The following is a 20,828-nucleotide window of genomic DNA, read 5'->3' as shown; positions in this document are numbered from 1 at the left end:
GAAAGGAAAGGAAAGGAAAGGAAAGGAAAGGAAAGGAAAGGAAAGGAGGAAGGAAGGAAGGAAGGAAGGAAGGAAGGAAGGAAGGAAGGAAGGTGGAAGGGGGAATGGAAGAAAGAAATGAAATGAATATTTGACTAGTGCTCAGTAAATGATACTTGTTGTTACTGTATTTTGGGCTGGCTAGAAGACATGGTAAGGAAGAAGCTATCAGGAAAGCCCTTTCCGGGTCAGGTCCCCAAGAATCACTGAATATATGCACAGCCCCCATGTCTTCAGACAGTTTGGTCTAATCTCGACTATTTCAAATCTGTTTTAGCAGCCTGCCTTGACAGTGATAGGAGAAGTATGGATATGATGTCTCCATGCTGAAAAGAAAATCTGCCTTCTTATTTCTAAGAGTCATTTTCCCTACTGGTCTTTATCTCAATCAGTTATATATCTAATATTCAATTACTCATATATTTTACATAGTTTTCTTTTGCCTTGTGGAATTATCATTTCTTTTTTTCATATTACATAATTATGGTTTCTGTACCACTAACACAGTAATCAAAAGCCTCTCAACCATATATATAAATACTGTACCAATAATATAAAGAAATGGGTACTCATTTTTCACAAAATAATTTTTCATCATTTTATTCTAAATTCATGATTTTTATTATGAAATAGCTGATACATGCAAAATGATACTATTAAGGCATACAGAAGTTGTAAATCATTGTAATGCATATATCATAAAGTTATCATTGAGCTTTAAGATCTAGAAAATTTCCAATACCATTGAAATTTTAAACTGACCTCTCCAGTCCCACCCCCTCACCTCTCCAACAGAAGTAACTAGTATCCTGAATAATTCATTTATTTTTAAATAAAATTCTAAATAAGATAACATGAATTAGGTGATAGTTTTTCCAGACCTGTGATCCAGGGAATTCTAAAGATTCTCTCCAAACTCTGTTGATAATGTTAATGAGAGTCCATTATTGCCTGAGAGTGCCTTTCTAAACACACAGGTCCGAAGGAGTCCTTCTGCTGTCTAAGGCTGGGAACCTTGGAGGAGAATTACAAACCAAGAATTCTCTACAAACAAAGAATTTTCATCAAAATCAAATAAAAATGTAACAAAGGCCATCAAATATGTATGTTGAATCTATAGATTCTGCCCATTAGTTTTTCTCACTGACCAGCCAGATGTAAGAGATCTACATTTGTAGCCTTCATTTGGCCGGGTGGAGTGATGGACAGGAATCCTTACAGACTATTCCTAATTCTTAGTCAAGGGAAATCTATTGCTTTGAAGTCTTCAAGGGAAGTTCTTGACCTTTATTATCCCCAAAGTCTTTAGCAGTATTATAAGAAAGTACCACTGCAATGGAAACATGAGCATGTTGGAATGATGTCATAGTGGCTGTCTGTATAAGTGGATTCTCATTCATCATGAATGACGTTAAAGAGGAATAATGAGCATGTTTTGTAAATAGAATCAGTTCTTTTCACTAGTGTGCTACCTAGTAAGCAGTGTTCATCAGCAGTTTTGTAAGAATGTAATTTTTTAAGAACTTTGGAAACATTCACTTACTTTTAAAAGCTTAATTTGCTAATTATAAATCATCTTTATGTATACAATTGTTAAACAAGTTTCTGATGTTTTCTTGGCCTGGCAGAAGTGGCCAGTTTTGAACATACTTTCAAAACTAAATTTCTTTTAAAATATCCCATAATTTGGGGCGCCTGGGTGGCTCAGTCGGTTGGGCTTCCGACTTTGGCTCAGGTCATGATCTCATGGTCCATGGGTTTGAGCCCTGCATTGGGCTCTATGCTGACAGCTCGGAGCCTGGAGCCTGCTTCGGATTCTGTGTCTCCCTCTCTCTGACCCTCCCCCATTCATGCTCTGTCTCTCTCTCTGTCTCAAAAATAAATAAATGTTAAAAAAAAATTTTTTTTTTAAATAAAATATCCCATAATTTGTATTGGCCTCTCTTCCAGTTAGTCTAGATTGGTGAGATCTGACATTGCATTTGAGACTAGTACCAATTGACCAAGTTAAAATGTGAGAGTTTATTTTCCATTTTAATAACTCCCTACATCGCATACAGTTCCTTTGCTGGAATAAAAATTTTGGTAAAGTACACATCAACCACTATAAATAGCAGCCATAAGCTGTACATTCAGGAGAGTCTCCAGAGAGTGTATTTTAAACTGCACATTGTTTAGAATAGGAAATTCTTCCAATGTTCATATTTTCCATTGTGGGTGACATGGACTATCCCATATCACATCTTCACTAGCTTCCATTTTCCTGTACCATTTAGGAATCCAGCTGATAAGTTGCCAGAAGATTACTCAATATGTGCTTTTTATTTGCCTAAGGCTAACCTGGGTCTTATTGTCCGGTGGGAATTTTGCATAACAAGGGGCTCTGCAAATGAAAGCTTGATAACTCTCTGCACCGGCACCAGCAACTAGATAATGAAAGGGTCCTTTCTTTCTGGAGCTAGTCCCTGGACTCTACCTACTCAGAATAACAGCAGTCACCCATTTTTTATTCCCACGGAAAACCTTGCACTGTTGGCAGGTCTAGTCAAGAGACTAGCAGGGAAAATAAATGGGCAGGAAGTGAATAGACGAGCGAGCAGGATGAGATGATGGGTTATTGTGCTGGTTCAAAGACATGAAGCCTCAGCAGGTACGATTACACTGCATCTTCCCCAAGGCACTGTTGGCAACTCTAGTAGATGTAGACCTCTGCCCACTCCTTCCTTGAACAGTCCTTCTGTTTCTCTAATCAACTGTTGTGTAAATCTTGATTTTTCAGTGGGGCCCATTTGAGGGACCTAATATTCACCCACCATTTCTTCTCCCTTGATGAACAAGATGAGAAACTACCATTGAGGAGCCTTGGTATATAGCAGGAGTTGATATCTGATGCCCTTCCTTCCTGTTACTCCCCTTTTAAGAGCCTATAACTCTTCCTACCCAACCATGAAAGCCAAAAATCTGTCTGTTTTCTGAGCCAGCACCCTCAGAGTATATCCTGGCTACCCAGGGAGTATCATTGCTACAGAAGTTCCGTGGGTTACAAACTGAACAGAATGAAATTTTGTAAAACTCGGGACTGAGTCAGGATGGAAATTCCTAATGCTTTCATCTCTAAGTGCATCACATCACAGGAACATGATTATAAGTTCTGTCTCATTGTGGCATTTGTCAGAGCTGTGACAGCTGAACCAAGGCTCGGGGGGCGGTGGCGGGGGGGAGGGGAGTGTCCCCTGCAGAAAGGAGCTGGTTTTCCATGAGAACTCTGCCTGAGTGCAGAAGTACTGCTAAGAGACATATTCTGGTATCCCATTGGGTTATATGGTCAGAAATTAAGACTCTCTCTCCTACATTCTCTGAAAAGAGTTTGAAAAGCCAAATCATTGAACCCTGTCTTGCTAACATTTCCAGGAGCCCACAGTCCGTGGCTAGGTCAAATCTGGAAACTATGTCATTTATTACAATTCTGGTGCTTTTTCTTCTGCATTTTGCTGTGCCCAGCCCATATAACTGCCTCTGACTACAAAAATACCTTTTAGATCAAGGATAAAAGAGGACACACTGGTTAAAAGTTGAGCAGATCTGGACCTCCTCATCTGTCAAATAGAACTAACACTCCTCAGGGTGGCTGAGAAAATTAAATGAGATATTATCAGATACCACATGCAAAGAAAGGGTGATTCACATGACATGTTTATTATGTAGAGGTGCCTGCATGATTAATTAAGTCAATTCACTTCTGTTTTACTTTATGTGGGGTTGCAAGTTTCATGCTGGTCACACACTGGGTTCCAAAGGAATTTTCATACTCCGTACGCAGCTATCTTACGTGATCTGACAGGCCCTCAGGCTTTCTAGGCTTCCAAAAAATCAGGCACAGAGAAAATGCTGTAAAAGGTTACCTGTCACTTTCCCTAGAGCCTTTCCCCCTTGGAGACGGCTTATGGCCTCAACTGCAGTTTAGAAAAAAAAAAAAAAGCAAAGCCATTTTATCTTCCTTTCCCTGAGTATGTGAATTAAGGAGACAATTCCAAAGATTTAAAATGATGGCTTTATCCCAATCAAAATAAAACCGTGCTGTCAGTCACTTACTTGGGTGGTTTTGCATGTAAGTTAGCAAAGATCTTCAGACTCAGCGGGATTCTGTCATCTTCCACACCAGTATCCTCTCCCCAACCTCTCGTAACTGGTGAACTCTTACGCAGCTAGAAGGCCCAGCTCAACTCTCATCCTCTGGAAAACATCTTCCAAGAGGCCCCCTGTCAAAGTGACCTCCCACCTTGAGTTTCCCATGGCTCTTTCAATGTATGTGAATTATTATATTACTATTCATATTAATTAGTTGTATTAATTATTACCATTTTATATGCTATTTATATTACTATTTGTATTTATTATTACCATTTTATGTTACTATTTTATTTTATTTGTTCATGTGTCTGCTTAACCCACCAAATTAAGAGCAACTCTAGATTAAAAACTACACCTTACCTACTTTTATTTCCCCAAAGACCAGTACACAATGTTGAATAAACGAATAATGAATAAACAGCTACTTCAATTCATATGTATGTACCAAGGTAGATTTTGCTCAGTTCGCTAAGATATTTATAGGGAGGCGGAAATGTTAGTGACCTTCATGGTGTTCTCCAAATACTGACACCACCCATATCTTCCTTGGGCCTCCCTCACTACCTTGCTGAGCCCCTGGACTTTTGACTCCCTATCTTTTTCCCTAGAGATACAAAAAAAAAAAAAAAAAAAAAAAAAACTCATGTATTTCTCTAGTTATTAAGGATACTTGTACTTCTACCTCCTATAATTTTGATCATTATGCTTAAGTTGTATCATGGAGCCAAATGACAATATGCTAAGAATCAAGTCCCTTTATGGTGTCTTTAATACTCAAACTCCTAATAATGCTTGCAACTAACATTTGCATTGTAAGACCTGGTAATTATCAAATTACTGGGTTTATACCAAACCCTAAAGAGTGCAGCAGTGAACAAACTATATGATCAAAAACTTCTCTTATGAAAGACCAAGTCTGTTGTCCAGAGGAGTGAACTTCTTCAGTTAATCCAGGAGAATAGGCAGAAGTAGGTGAGGGGTAGAGCCAACCTCAGGCTAGCATTTGTCAACACTCCTTTTGAAATAAAGAGTGTTATACAAGGTGAGTCTCAAGTTTAGATTCTAAATAGTGGATTGTTTTCTAGTATTGGGAGGTAGTGATGAACCAAGAAAAAAAGAAGAAGACATATATTAGAATCCATTTAACCAAGATATGTGGGGTTAGTTTTATTTTCAGTGAAGTGGGGCCTTTTTTATGTTTTTATAAATACATACACCTTAAAAAGTATGATTTTAGAAGGAGGAGGAGGAGGACTTATAAATAACCATTAGTAAAAACTCTAGATTAAGATTCAGATTAATTCAATAAACATTGACTATGATACAACACATTCTACAGTAGGCATCAAGTTTCTTGATTATAAAAGTAGGCCCTTTGGTTAATTCGTTCACATAAAATTTGTAATTAATAAAATCAATGAACTGGAATACCGGAAGTACTGGAAGTACTGTAGAATAGCCTCAAAATTGTAACTTTTAATTTTTTTAATGTTTATTTATATTTGAGAGAGAGACAGAGACAGAGTGCGAGCTGGGGAGGGGCAGAGAGAGAGAGGGAGACACAGAATCCAAAGCAGGCTCCAGGCTCTGAGCTGTCAGCATAGAGCCTGACAGGGGGTTCCAACTCATGAACCATGAGATCATGACCTGAGCCAAAGTCGGACGCTTAACTGACTGAGCCACCCACGGACCCCATGTATCTTTTAATTTTTAATTTAATTTCTAATTCTTACATCCACTGAGAAAGAGTCAGAAGGCAAGTTAGTTTAAAGTTATCCTAAAAAGACACTGAATTCTAAAATACGTCGGAGAATCTCAGATTACATCAGCACTCTACCCTCCAATGTGTTTTAGAAAGCTGGATGCAGGGGCGCCTGAGTGGCTCAGTCAGTTAAGTGTCCCTTGATTTCAGCTCAGGTCATGATTTCACAGGTTTGTGAGATCAAGTCCTGCATCGGGCTCTGCACTGACAGCACAGAGCCTGCTTGGAATCCTCTCTCTCCCTCTCTCTCTGCCCCTCCTCCACTCATGAATATGAGTGTACACACACTCCCTCTCAAAATAAATAAATGAAACATTTTTAAAAAGCTGGATGCATATTCCAGATCATTGGATCTCAAATTTAAAACGTCCACTATTTTTTGTATAACAGTATTATCTATTTTCTTTGTTGTCTTCATGAGGTCTTAAGATTAAAAAGCTTTCCAGACGGATCTTGGCTTTTAAATGAGAAAAATGGATATGATTTTTTTTTAATTAAAGGTTTTCACTGAAACACTTGCCTGCTTCTAGTCTATAAATTAATGAATTTAAAAAAAAAAAAGAGCTCTATTTGCTTTTCCTGCCTTGATCCTAATGATAGCTTGATTTCATTTTTTCAATAACTTCAAAGCAAAGTAACATGTTAAAGCTGAAAAGCTTGCACTTAGTCTATTTCTAATCTCCTGTGTCAAGCTGCCACCATAAAGGCATCCAAAAATTCTACAAAAGAACATTTATAATAAATTCAATGAATTCAACACTCATAAGTGTTTAATTACGTTAGGTCTCCCAGGTGCAAGCAAGTGTAGCAACTGTAATCTATTGTCTTGGTCATTCGGGGCTGCTCTAACAGAACACCATAGACCGGATGGCTTAAACCAGCAAACATTCATTTCTTGCAGTTCTGGAGGCTGGGAAGTCCAAATACCAAGGTGCTGGCAGATCCAGTATCTAGTGAGGGCTCGCTTCCTAATTTGCAGTTGGCCATTTTCTTGTTGTATCCTCACTTATTGAAGAGAGAGATAGAAAAAGCAATCTCTCTTGTGTCTCTTCTTATAAAGGCACTAACCCCACTCATGAAGACTTCACCTCCATGACCTTCAATTGCCTCCCCAAAGCCCCACCTCCTAATACCATCACATTGGGGGTTAGGATTTCAACAAATGAATTTTTCAGGGACACGAATATTCACTCCAACTCATCTATGTATCCAAATGAGGACTTTGAATCTCAGGGTTCATTCAGTCTTGTGACATGAAAAGCATTCTCTCCACTGAGGGAGGTGTTTCTCAGGTCCTCTCTTGGCTTGGGTAAAGTACTCCTCATGACGATTTCACCTCCCTTTGCTCTGATTTCGTTACCCATGAAGCAGTCTCTGGTAACTGGGAGGCTTCCTGACATCATGGCTTGGGGAATGGTGGGAATTTGAGAGCTCTCCGGGCACTGAAGAGGGAGGTCATCCGTTCTCTTAATTAACTGGCATTAATTAGCATTCTGATGTCCATGTGAGTGTCTTGTGAGTCTGGAAGCCCTCAGTCTTCCTGAGACCTGTCAACTTGAAGAACTCCCAAAACCCAGTTGCTGGTGCAGCAAAGCTTCTAGATCCTGTACTGCACTGAATATCTCAAAAAAAAAAGACCACTCTGGAGAAGCCTCTAGTAGGACCAGCCCACAGGACTTATTGATGTAGCATCTCTATTCCATTGTTGTCCCTCTCTAACCCAGAGAGAGAAAAGCAAGTACTTGTTGAGTATCTGCTGTATGTTTGAGGCTGTATCAGGTGCCAGCAAGGTATTATGAAATATCCCTGCCCACAAAAAGATTATAATTTATTTGGTGAGAAAAGATCCCTGCCCACAAAAGATTATTTGGTGAACAGTGAATAAATAAGCCTCTGTGTGTACATCCATCTATTTCTATCTATAGATCGGTATCATAATCATGTACTGGTTCGTGTGATCTGTTAATTACAAAATAGGACAGTACCTAACAAAGTGTCCTTCATATGATGTACATAGTAAACACTATACCCAGAGTATCCAAAACGCATGATGAACTATTTCTCTAGCAATAAGAACAAGTACATGCTTTACTCCAGGCCTAAACCACCACCCCCCGGCCCCTGCAAAAAAATCTGGATTTGATTCCAGCTGTAAAAGCCACGTGTAAATTTAATATCCAGATGCAGAAAGTGGACACCAGCAAATAAATTTATGGTTGTGGAAATATTTGGATACTTTGAACAAGAGTGATACACACAGAATTATGTGGCTTATGAACTAACATGCTTCCTTTGAAGATTTGACCTTTTCTCTTAAACTAGAATCCTTAGAGTCCTCATGATAGTTTCTTAATTTCCTTCCAGTTCAGTTGTATCTATGGACAACAAATTCTACATTCTAAAGCATATCACTATGGCCTAGATTCAATTTCCTTTGGGTAGAAATCATATCCTTCCTATACATACTTCTTTCCTAGAATTATAGGGGTATATGTAACTATTTTCACTGAGACCAGAACCAGGGTTTTATAGACGTGTACCAGCAACCATTCAGTCAAGCAATTGTTGTTAGAACCGTATTTCCAAGCACTATTTCATTGTTTTTAAAGATGTGTTTCAACTTAACAGAAACCCATGGGGGAGGGGAAGGGGAAAAAAAAAAAGGTTAGAGTGGGAGAGAGCCAAAACATAAGAGACTCTTAAAAACTGAGAACAAACTGAGGGTTGATGGGGGTGGGAGGGAGGGGAGGGTGGGTGATGGGCATTGAGGAGGGCACCTTTTGGGATGAGCACTGGGTGTTGTATGGAAACCAATTTGACAATAAATTTCATATATTGGAAAAAAAATAAAGTAAAGATGTGTTTCAAGCTGGAGGGCAGAGGGGGAGTTGGAGGCATGATCCCCTTAAGATAGAAACTTTTCTCTCCTGGGGCGCCTGGGTGGCGCAGTCGGTTAAGCGTCCGACTTCAGCCAGGTCATGATCTCGCGGTCCGTGAGTTCGAGCCCCGCGTCGGGCTCTGGGCTGATGGCTCGGAGCCTGGAGCCTGTTTCCGATTCTGTGTCTCCCTCTCTCTCTCTGCCCCACCCCCGTTCATGCTCTGTCTCTCTCTGTCCCAAAAATAAATAAAAAACGTTGAAAAAAAAAAAAAAAGAAACTTTTCTCTCCAGGAAAAAAGAATAGAATAGTCTAGCTGGTTAAAAAACCCAGACTTTAAAAAAAAAAGAAAAAGAGCTTAGAGAGCAGATCTAAATAATTGTTGCAAAAGAGTTTAAACAGAAATAGGGAGCCTCACAACAGGTTAGCCAGAGGGGCTGACTCATACATGACAACATAATTCTCTCAAATGCATGCAAACAAGAGTAGGCTCAAATAGTCTCCTCTTTCCTCCTGAGATGGCAAAGTACAAAGAAAGAAAGTCACGTGCAGGAAGACTTTATAGAGGTGGGGCTAGACACTGGTTCTTAAAGAATCACTAGAATTCAGGGAAGCAGAGGGAATTTTAAAAGACATTCTAGGCAAAAGAGAAGGAAGAGCTTTGTTGGGTAAAAGCAGAAAACTTCAGGAAATATCAGGCAAATGGTGGCAAATGCTAATCATCTTTTCACGGAACAAAAGTTCCCTTTATGATAAATGTTAAGGTGCATTGCACTGATTGGAGGTGTATGTGAAGTTGCCAGTGGGGATACAACCAGGGGTCAGGATATGCTTAAGGGAAAGAGTCAGCAATGGAATGCTGGGACTCAAGGACTGGCCTTGGGAAGGAGAGAATTTCCTCCTTTTAACTGAGTTGTAGTATCATGCCCTCCTTTTAACTGAGTCGTGGTTTAGACACAGATTCCAGAAAGTAGCTACTTCTAGGTGGAAAGGGAGAATGCTATTCTCAAAAAGCACTCAGGGGTGCTAAGTTACTTTGAAGATTTTATTTCTAAGGGGGATGGTGAGCACATAGAATTTTCCTTATTCCTTTCAGTTTGTCGAAAAGATTTCAGAATAAAACATAATTTTAAAAAGGTACAGAGCGCTTATAGCTGTTACCCATGTATCTTCAATCGTAATCTGCCTATGGGTGTCAGTAGTATCACATTACTAATGATAAAATTTTTTTTAATTTTTTTAAAGTTTTTACTTATTTTGAGAGAGAGAGAGAGAGCATGAGCAGGAGAGGGGCAGAGAGGGAGAGAGAGAATCCCAAGCCGGCTCTGTGCCATCAGTGCAGAGCCCATGTGGGGCTCGAACCCATGGATTGTGAGATCATAACCTGAGCCAAAATCAAGAGTCAGATGCTTAATCGACTGAGCCACCCAGGCACCCCACTAATGATATAATTCTTAATGCTACCTGCTTGTGCAGGATGACCACTCCACCACCAATTAAAAAAAAAAAAAAAAGTCCTCTCTGATTGTTTCTGGACATCTGTCTCACATAAGCTCACGAATGGTATACTCATCCACCCTGTGCAACCTCCCATGACTCCTTGCTGGCAGGCCCCTGTCTCAGTGAGGCCCTGGACCCCACTCTGCATGAAGGCATTTGCAGAGGACCCTCCACTGCCACTGCCCTGGGGCCCGCCCTGAGACCCGGGCCTCTGTGTCAAAGGCACCGTCTGGTGTCCTTATGCTCCAAACTTCAAGGTACCAAAGTGGCCTTGTATTCCTTTCAGTCCTCCAGAATTCTAGAACCATGCTGTGCTCTGGACAGAAGTAGGGATGCTGGCCCTATCCTCTGCTCTGTTACCCTTTGTCACTCAGGCACCAAAGCTTGGCCTAGACTCAGCAAACACCTTGTGGAAACAGTTTCAGCTTCCCTGCAGTCCACCTTTCCTCAGGGCACAGACCTGGGGCAATAGGGTTGGGTTCAGGCATGTGATAGCAAACAACTCCCCAGACCCCCCTGCGATTCTCCCCCACCCAGACCCTCTTTACCACTCAGTCATACCCAGATGCATCTCAATTCCAGTGGTGGGCACCATGAAACTTAAGGCCAGGCCACCATTCACATCACTTATCCTTCCATCTTGACTCAACTACAGAAAAAAAAAAAATCCACTTGGTCAAAGTAGTTATTTGCTCATTATGAAGCCACGTGCACGAATTCATTTATGCGGCACATATTACAGAAGCCCTGCTCTCTGCCAAGCACTGTGATAACTGGAACAAGGGGAGAGTCAAAAAGATGGTTGGGCACAGTACTTCTCAAGGAGCTCACAGCCTAGCAAGGGGAGAAAGAAATCTAGAAACCCACCGTTAGTGCAATCTAGAACCTTGAACTTCATGTTGCCTCAAATAGATAGACTTCCCAGGTACTGAAATTCAGGGAGGTGCTCTTTGAAAGATCTTTTTCTCCCTTCTTGAAATCAGGTTATGTGTTCCTCATTTACTAAGACCTTCAACAAGAAAAATACAATACAGGATGTCCTGAAATAGTTGAAAAATGGGCCTCTGAAAACAGTATGAAGCTTTCTATGTTAAGGTCAAATAATAACAACAAAACTAGCTTTACAATAAATGCTGGATATAGACTGACAAAGCAACAGATCTGGAGAGGAAGAAAAACAATCCTGGATTTAGCACAGAAATGAATGAATGATCTGTGTAAGAGATGCTATTATCAATGTGAAAACGATGTTCAAGACGTGTTAACAGGAACGTGGCAGGCAGCACTGGGCCTTCATCCAGGCACATTCAGACTTGGTCAAGCCTTTATTATGTCCAATTTTGGTTTCCCGCTTGAAGAGTTGTTATGTTTCAGGCTGATATTAAAAGAATGGAAAATAGGCACTGGCACGTGGCCTAGAAAAGATGAGGCTAAAGCATGATTTAGTACCTGTGGCCCTGATAGAGATAAGTGGGTTTCTATTTTGGCAACAGGAAGTACAGTTCAGTAACAGAATAAATTGAGCATAAGTGTGATTAAATACTGGGGCCTTGATCACAGGATGCCATCTTTGAAGCATAGTACTTTAGCCCCACTGCCTTCAGAGTGTCGTTCACTTTCTATCTTGTATCACAGTGTTTGTATACATACCTTACCTCCCTCTGAGTCTGACCTCCTCATCTTTGGATCCCCCACAGCATTTCCCTGGGTGACTGGCTTGTAGTAAAAATTGAAATAGTGTTAAGTGAGAAGGGGCGAGGCAGGAACATGTTGGGACAAAACTACATGGCTGCCATGGTGAGAGATAAGAGAATGTAACACACACGATACTGTACAAGCCTACGGACAGATCACACCAAGAATAGTTCAGAGAATTGTGTCAGCAAAGGCCACAAGGATACCAGTTAAGGACAGTGAGTTGCACGGGAAGGGTAGGGTGAGGGTAAAGGATGACTTTCCAGAACAGTCCATTCATTCCTCCACCCCCACCCAGCCCACCATGGATCCCTAGAGGAAAACACAGCAGGAACTAGGAAGACATTAGCAAAGATGCAGTAAGACAGGAGAATCAAGGAAAAGGCATTACTGGAAGGTAGAAAGAAGAATAAAGAGAGAAGAGGAGTCTGTAATTTCTGTGATGGGACATGGATAAAGGGAGGAGTATTTCATGGGAAGTTTTCTTAGGAGGACCCATTAAAATGCAAGATCACAGGACAATGCAAAGCAATACCGTTCAAGTGAACATGTTCGATGCCATGAGGGTAGTGAGATGCCATCAGCCGTGGAGGGAAGAATACAAGGGGCCCATGGAAAGAAGGAAATAGGATCTGCCTGCTGATATGTAGTTAACCCCTTCACTTCCATTCCTATCCAACATACCCCACCCCATTTTTCTTTTTTGAGACAGTGAGAGAGAGGGAAAGGGGCAGAGAGTGAGAATCTCAAACAGCCTGTCAGCTGTCAGCACAGAGCCCAACACAGGCCTTGAACTCATGAACCCATGAGATCATGACCTGAGCCGAAATCAAGAGTTGGATGCTTAATCAACTGCACAACCCAGGAACCCCATTCCTATCAACCCCTTGATAAGCAGCCATCTAGGCAAGATATTTTGCCTCATTCTAAGAGTATGGAGTCTAGGAATTTCTTTATAAGAGAGTATTTTTCAAGAGGCTTTTTAAAAATCCCTTTTAAATTATTGAACTGTTGTCTCTTAAGGGAGTAGATTTCTTTGGGGTTTGAGTTTCTGTAGGAAATAAGTGGCTGTGTGTGTGTGTGTGTGTGTGTGTGTGTGTGTGTGTCTGTGTGTCTGTGTCTGTGTGTGTGTGTCTAAAGTGCATTAGGGCAGGACACAGGCACTTCCCACATACCTCACTTTTCCCTAGGGAATTGTTCCAAGGTAGAAGCTGTTCTCAAACAACCATTGCAGACTGTAAAGTCTGGAACAGATCATGTGGTCCAGTCTCCTACCTCCATGAAGTTAAGTTATTTTTTTAAATCATATTTTATTAATAAAGGACCACCCTGTGGTAGGAGCTATTCCTTTCTATTGCACTGACCTCCCTCAAACCTTTGATAAAAAATTAAATAAAGTATCCAGAAAAGGAGGATGCTATGAGTAATTTGAGACTAGCCCAGACTTCCATTTTCCTTAGTAACATAGCCCTGAAATGTCACATGTGTGACACCCACTGTCTTGCTGACATATGCATGACTGCCTCCATCCTTTGTGGTGCCGGTGAATGATCATTAATCCAGTTCTCAGAGACCAGTTCTGGAAGCAGGGCTCTCAGTACCCATGTCTGTGCTACACAGTGAGAGCACATTAGCCTTTGGTGTGTTCTTCCTAATTCCTCTCATCTTGCCTCTGCAGCCCCAGCTAGCCAGACCCCCAGAGGGCTGCCTGGAAATTGTTGTCTACTCCAGCCTTGCCCTCAGCTCACGATTCACTTCTCTCCCTGCCTGTCAAATGCATCCAGACTCCCTTTCGTTGGCCCTTGTGCTGTTCCTATTTCCCACCGGTATCTGACCCAGGTCCAAAACTCCCTTCTCTCTTCACTATTGCTGTGTCGGTACACTAATAAGTAGCACAAGTTGGGACACCTGCTAGTTGTACTATCACAGGCTAAAGACAGACAGCTACTCCCAAATACATTTCATTAGTAACAAGGTGCCAACAAAGAGTGTGAATGATTTACCTATTATCTTTAGGGCTAGGAAAAGAGCTTGGTGGATATCCTTTATACAGCTCACCACTAGCATACTTTTAGTACATGAATGTCAGCGTGTTAGTGGAAGATTACCAAATTCTTGCTCTCCCCCATGGAAGGTAAGGTGCGCGTGCGCGCGCCTCTGTGTGTGTGTGTGTGTGTGTGTGTGTGTGTGTGTGTGTGTGTGTGAGATGAAAGAGATAAAGAGAGAGAGATAAGACTGATCTGGAAAAATAACAGAATTTTTTCCAAGCTACTCCATTTTATGAGCTCGTTCCAAATAAAGCCAAACTATGCTTGCCACCTTAAGATTGGAGTGTATTGGGAGGAAGGGGAAATCAGGAGCTGAAATGAATTCCCAAGGTCAAATGAGGCCCATAAGCAAATGTATTTATTAATTATCTATCACTGCTGTAACAAATAACGACAAGCTCAGTGACTTCAAATAGCACACGCTGATTATCTACCATGCTAAAGCTTCCAAGTCCCAACACACGTTCAAGGGGCCAAAATCGGTGCGGGCGGGGCGTCATCCTTCTGGAGGCTCTAGGGGAGAACCCATTTCCTTGCCTTGCTGGCTTCTAGAGGCCGCCCTCAATCTTGGCCTCTTGGCCCCCTTCCTCCCATCCTCAGTGCCAGCAATGTCACATCTCTCTGGCCATTCCACTGTAGTCACCTCTCTCTCTGACCACAGCCAGAGAGGGCTCTCCAACTTTAAAGACCCATACAATTAGATTGAACACACATCTGGAGAATCCAGGATCATCTCCCTATATCAATGCCTGTAACTTAATTACAGCCACAAAGTTCCTTTTGCATATTGCACATATTCATAAATTATAGAGATTAGGACATGGATATCTTTGGGAGGAGTATCATTCTGCCCGCCACAGCAGAACACTGAGCTTGGTGAAGGGAAAAAAAAATCAATGTGCAAAATTTGGTAGAAAGGAGCATAGCAAAATGCCCTGATACATGTTTCTATCTCAGCTCTGGAGCCATAAACTCAAGCCAGGTCAGTGAGAATTCTGTTGAGGCAGACATAGCTCTATTTTTATGAGTGTCATGAATTTTATATAGTCAGCATATGTTGAGTGACAATATATATAATCAGAGAGATGTTTAAATGTGTATATGTCATGATATATGGAGATAGTTAACTTTGAAATTCATTAAACTGCATTTACTCTATAAACTCTGACTTTGATGACAGCATAGTATTTAAGCAGGAAAACAACCAGAATTTTCTAGTTGCTTGAAATGACAAGAGCATTTAACCTATCTGAATGAAACTTCTCTAAGTTGAGTACAAAGGTCAATGATGTGGCTCTGCTCCCTGACACTGGCGAACTGCTCAAACGCTCTGTGCTTCTGCGCCCTTGTTTGTGACACAAAGCTGTAGCTCTCAAAAGATGTTTTTCGTTCTGTGAAGGGGGCTTTCAGTGTGTGGAGTTGATGGCTTCTCCTGCTATTTACCAAAAGACTCATCTCAACCTTCTGTTGTGAGAACTGAGTTGTTCTACTCATTTGACAGAAAGTCCTATGCATCCGCGTTCCGCAGCACCAATCTGATCTTTGCCTGTTAGAGATGAAGAAACGTATTCATAACTCAAGCCCAGAGGGAATGTCGTCTCCAGATAGAATCAACAACCACCCCCTCCTCAGGGACTGGAATTTGGTTGCTTCCCAAGCTGTTGCTGACCAGGCTCCCTTGCCTGGTTTGGCTGATGAGATCACCACACCAGAGTGCGATGGGTGCAGACCAGGCAGACTGTTGCAACATGTTCCTAGGCAGGCTGTTGCCCTCATTTTACCGAGGGGCGTGAGCGCCAAACACCCCGTATAACCCAGCAGATCACTGATAGAGTCGTCTCTCTTCCCTTTGCCTTTGGTTTGCATTTTTATATCATGCATCCATCTTTCCCTGGATAAAAGGGCTAAGAGGAGTTTCTCAGATTTGATTTCTCAGTGGGAACTGTTTGCTTTGGAAAGCACCTACACCAATGCTAATTGAGAACAGAGCTCAGAATGAGGGCCTGAGAACTGCACCCATGTGAACTTTTTGGTGGGCTGATTTCTGTTGATCTCTTCAGAGTGAGATTCGGCACGCAAGTGATCCCATGATCAACTGTTTTCCAAAAGGCTGAGCACGTGGATCACTGTCTTTTCCTTTGACTAGTTCTCTACCTTGGAATAATTGTAATTAATCATATAAAGTCTTCATGAAAGCTACTGAGAATCCTGGCCTCTAGTACCCACTAATAACAGTCTGGAAATCTCGAAGCAATCTTCACCCTTTACAGTCTAAACAGGATGGGCCTCTATTAGAGAGATTACAGTAAAAAATAACAATCAGCTCTCTGATGATCCTATGCGGAGGGAAAGGGTGGGGAGGAGTAGATTTGGCTGAGGACAAGCCCAGACTTTCGTCACAGGGACAGACCAAAGTGTTAACACAAAGGGAGAACACCGGAGCATCCTGCACACTGCATTTCAGCCACAGAAAACATGGCACCTCCGGGGGCCCGGCCCACGCCCTGACTGCCAGTAGAGTCTCAGCACCTCCAGCAACCCGCCACCCCTTCCAGCTACAGACATGCTCGGGGGATCCGGATTGCAGGGAAGACGCAGCCTGGCCGCGCTCTCCCAGTGAGTGCTCACTTTGCCTCTTCGCTTTAAATTTTTCTTTTTTCTTTCTTTTTACAAAGGAATTGTTCTTATAAAAGAGAGAAGAGAAAAGAAAAAAAAATTAATTGTGGGAGAGGGAGGGGAGAGGAGAAATCAGGAGGCAAAGGGAGGCAGGCAGTGTGTAAATTTCAGACCTGTATGAAACTTTCTGGTCTAAACTTTGTGGTTGTTCGATTGGTTTTCCTCGTTTCCATTTCTATGGTGGTTTGTAGACCATTTGTAAGGGTTTTACCTAGGCACAGGGTTTCTCTACTGCAAATACTGATGCACAAAGTATTGTGTTTCTGAAGATCTGCTGTTAATTTAGACCTGAGCCCTTTGCTCAGAATGATCCATTTGCAGGAATCAGAGATCTTGGCTAAAGCACACATTGCCCAATCCTTAAAGTCAACAGCCCAAAGCCCTTAATATACTGACCATCTGACTGTGACCGAACAAGATTGAGAGCACATGCAATTGATCAGGGAATTGTTCAGATAACAGGCTCCAAGGTTTAAAATCATGAAACTGTGGAATGTTAAAGCTAGAAGGGGCCTCTAGGATTGTTTGCTGTGATGTTCTCATTCTATAGACAAGGAGACGAAACCCAGAGGGGTAACTCAACTTACCCAAAGCCAGACAACAGTCAGTAACGAAGCCAGTGCCTTTGTACTGCAGGCAAGAGCTCTTTTCACGCTGGTGTTTATGAGGTTTGGAAAACTTATTGGGTCTTGGGAAAAGGTACCACACAAGAGTAAGAATACCAAATGGCCTTTCAGTAAATCTTTCCCATTTTTGAGAGTTTTGGCACCGATTCAGCATGACAATTGTTGTTCCAGTTGTTCCAGCGTTTGTGCAACAGTTAATCAAATAAACAGAGGAACTCAATGGGGTCCCGAAAATGAGACCTACCTCCAGTACATTAGCAGATATCTTGGATCACCCCTTTCGATAAGTGCGATGTCTCAAGTGTGAGAGCTCAGAGGGGTTTTAGAGGTTATCTCCACAGGCCAGTGGTTATCAAACGAGTTGTTTTAGGTTTTTGTTTTGTTTTTGTTTTTGTTTTAAGCAAATTTAACGCTACAAGGAATTCTGTTAGGTACAAGAGATGTTCTGGTTGAATAGGTAGTTTAGGACCTAGACCCCTCCCCTACTGCACTCCCAAATCACGCCCCATTGCTTACCTCCACTCCACTCCCTATCTCTTCTCCACCCCACACCACTCTGCCCACTCCACCAAAACTTCCTTGGAATCCTAGATCTCCATGGAACAGTTCAGAAGCCACTGGTCTTTTTTAATGCCGTTATTTCAGAGGAAGACACTGAGGCACATAATAGTGAAGGGTCTGCCCAGTGTTACACAGCTGGTCAACAGGGCCTGGAATGCTGGAAAAAAGCCCAATCTGTGTGCATGCACACACACCAGTGTCCTGTGTCTCTCTCTCAACTCTCAGTTCTGAGTTGTCCGAGTTTTCCTGCTCTATCATGCCTATGGTTCTATCAATTTACTTCTCCATGTCTCTCTCACTCTTCACTCACTCTATCATTTCCTGAACTTCAACAGTTATTGCCTCTCACCTGGATAATTATAACTGCCTCCTATCTGGTCCCGGCCTCAGTCTCTCTCCCCTTTTCTCATCCTGTCCCTCCCCCCACCACCTTTGAGAAGGGGACCCACTCTCCTTAATGTGGCATTCAAAATTCTCTGTAATCTGCCTTCAGTATTCCTTTCCATTTCGACCTGTCCCTGCTGCAGCTGAATTGGATCACGCACTGTTCCCCAAATTCATCATGCGCAGGCCACCTCCATGCCTTGGCTCACTCTGTCCCCTACACAGGAACACCCGCATGTACCTCGGTCACCTCATCTGGAATAAAGGCATTAAACAAGATCAATGGCTCCTGAACTATTCCATGGAAACCTGGGATTCCAGAGAAGTTTTGGAGTGGGTCGGCTGGGGTAGGGTGGAGAAGGGATGGTAGTGGGGCGGGAGGAAGGCGGCCTACCACGTCTGCTTCGGACTTCCCTCCTGTCCTTCAAGGCCCCAGTCAAATTTTACCTTCCTCCGCAAACCTTCCTCAGTCCCTGTCTCTCTCTGCACTAATAAATTTTGTCCAGCCCTATGTTATTAGCCTCGTACTCAAGTTAGTAGTGGGCATGCCTGTGCTGTCTACAAGAGATGGCAATTCACATGCAGGCCAGAACTATTTTGAATCTTTGAATCTTCAGTTTCCAGCTTGGTGCTGATGCCAAAAAAAAAAAAAAAAAAAAAAAAAAAAGTTCTTTGAATTTCTTATTATTAGATAAACCGAACTCAGTTCATCCAGGTTCACACTTTTCACTGGAGTCATTTGAACATATGAAATTTCAGCACTTTTTGCTTTGGAAGAAGTATTAGGTTAAATGTCAAAACAGATGCCCAACAAAATGATTTCTAAATTCCTCCGCATTTGCATCAGATAATTTATCTGAGTTTCATTGCCTACAAAGCAAGATTGGCAGAATTTTTTTCTATGGGACACATTAAAATTCCTGAATGCCAGACCCTACACACAGCCATGTTATCTCCAGGCCAGGTGTGAATGGCCTTTCAGGTCTTTAGATTTCAAGGTGCTGTGTAATTTGTTTCTGGTAAGATTATTGAGAGATTCTGTCACTTGCAATCTGATATTTTCACCACTACTTTTCTCATCTCCCCAAAGCCCTCACTCGTGAAGTCTCTTCCTTTAGTCAAAATTTCATGTTTCTTGTAAATATTCATGCTTTTAGTCCATTAAGAGTCATGTTTCTCATAAAGAAGTATGCTTTTATGTATCCTGACGATGAGAAAGTTTTGTTCTTGTGCCACATTCTGTAGCAAATGTGGAAGGGTACACAAAGTTTAAAACCGTGGAATCAAAGAAACATAGGGCATTATATAGGAAATGAGCTCTCACACTGTGCTGCCTCTCGCCTCCCTCCCAACCCATCAGAAATGGCTTCGCAGAGGCCAGTCCAGCTGCAGCAAGAGGAATGGGGTCAGGGGAGGTGCTTCTCTGCCATCTGGAGGCTAATTTGCTTCCTGGCATTCCTAACTGGAATGATGTGGATGCGTTTTTCCCATGGAAACGCAGCTTTGCTTCTCAGTATTAGCTTCAGATACATCTCAGGCTTAAAAAGGTGGTTGTGGGCTGGCCTGGGATCCCAACTGCCATGTATAATGATGTTTGAAGTTCCAAAAACCAATTTGCAAATTAAGGTTTTGGAAACAAGCTTTTCATAAATGTAGACTGCTTGGATTCATTTCCAAGCCTAATTGAATTTTTAAGAGGAGCCTTTAAAAATCTGTAAACCTTACTCATTTCCATGCATTCATTCAACAAATATTCATTCAGGGTTTCCTATGCCAGTTAGTGCTGCCGGACTAAGCACTAAGAACGTAAAAAAGGACCAAACACAGGTTCTGGCTTCAAGATTATCTCGTCTTTTAACCTCCCGCCCACTTCAGGACAGCAGGGATCTTTTTTCCAGCCCCCCTGCCCCTCACAACACCCACATTCCCAGGTCCATCCCGGGCTCCAGCTGCCAGCGGAGCAGTCCAGCCGCCTGATCAGCTTAGCTGCATTCATGTTTTCCCTCGTTCCTTTTTTCCTCTGATCGTCTGAAAGAAATACAAGTTTCTTTTAAGTTACCCTTAAAATAAGTATAATACACTTAAGTTTGTGACTCAGTATCATACATTTATACCCACACATAAATGTATTTGAAACAAGTATTTTACAAAACAGTGCCCACTCTTACTATGTACAGTGCCCTTGGATATTTCTCTTTTCTTTTCTTTTCTTTTCTTTTTCTAATATTTATTTTTGAGAGAGAGACAGAGTGTGAGCAGGGGAGGGGCAGAGAGAGAGGGAGGCACAGAATCCGAAGCAGGATCCAGACTCTGAGCTCAAACTCGGGAACTGCGAGATCATGACCTGAGCCTAAGTCGGACACTTAACCAACTGAGCCACCCAGGCGCCCCTAATATTTCTCTTTTTTTAAAGTTGTACTACAGACTTCTCTTTTTTTTCAGCTTTATTGAGATATAATTGACAAATACAATTGTAATGTATTTAAAGTGTACAGTGTGATGATTTGATATACATATATATGTACATGTA

At 41.9% G+C, this 20,828-nt stretch overlaps 1 protein-coding gene across 8 annotated transcripts in view; it reads left to right on the top strand.

Moving 5' to 3' along the window:
• CALD1 (caldesmon 1) overlaps positions 1–20,828 on the top strand; it is a 188,808-nt gene that overhangs the window by 97,073 nt on the left and 70,907 nt on the right. Inside the window, exon 1 of one of the 8 annotated variants that reach the window (XM_040471895.1) lies at positions 16,445–16,667. The exons of the other annotated variants lie outside the window; for them this stretch is intronic. Coding sequence (XP_040327829.1) covers positions 16,615–16,667 — 53 coding nt within the window. The 5' untranslated portion in view covers positions 16,445–16,614. Of the gene's footprint in view, positions 1–16,444; positions 16,668–20,828 lie in introns of those variants that run through there. 8 annotated transcript variants of the gene reach the window in all.

The sequence above is a fragment of the Herpailurus yagouaroundi genome, unplaced genomic scaffold, assembly GCF_014898765.1.
Source record: "Herpailurus yagouaroundi ecotype Mexico unplaced genomic scaffold, PumYag 100, whole genome shotgun sequence".
Lineage (NCBI taxonomy): Eukaryota > Metazoa > Chordata > Mammalia > Carnivora > Felidae > Herpailurus > Herpailurus yagouaroundi.
This window is presented reverse-complemented; position numbering and strand designations above follow the sequence as displayed.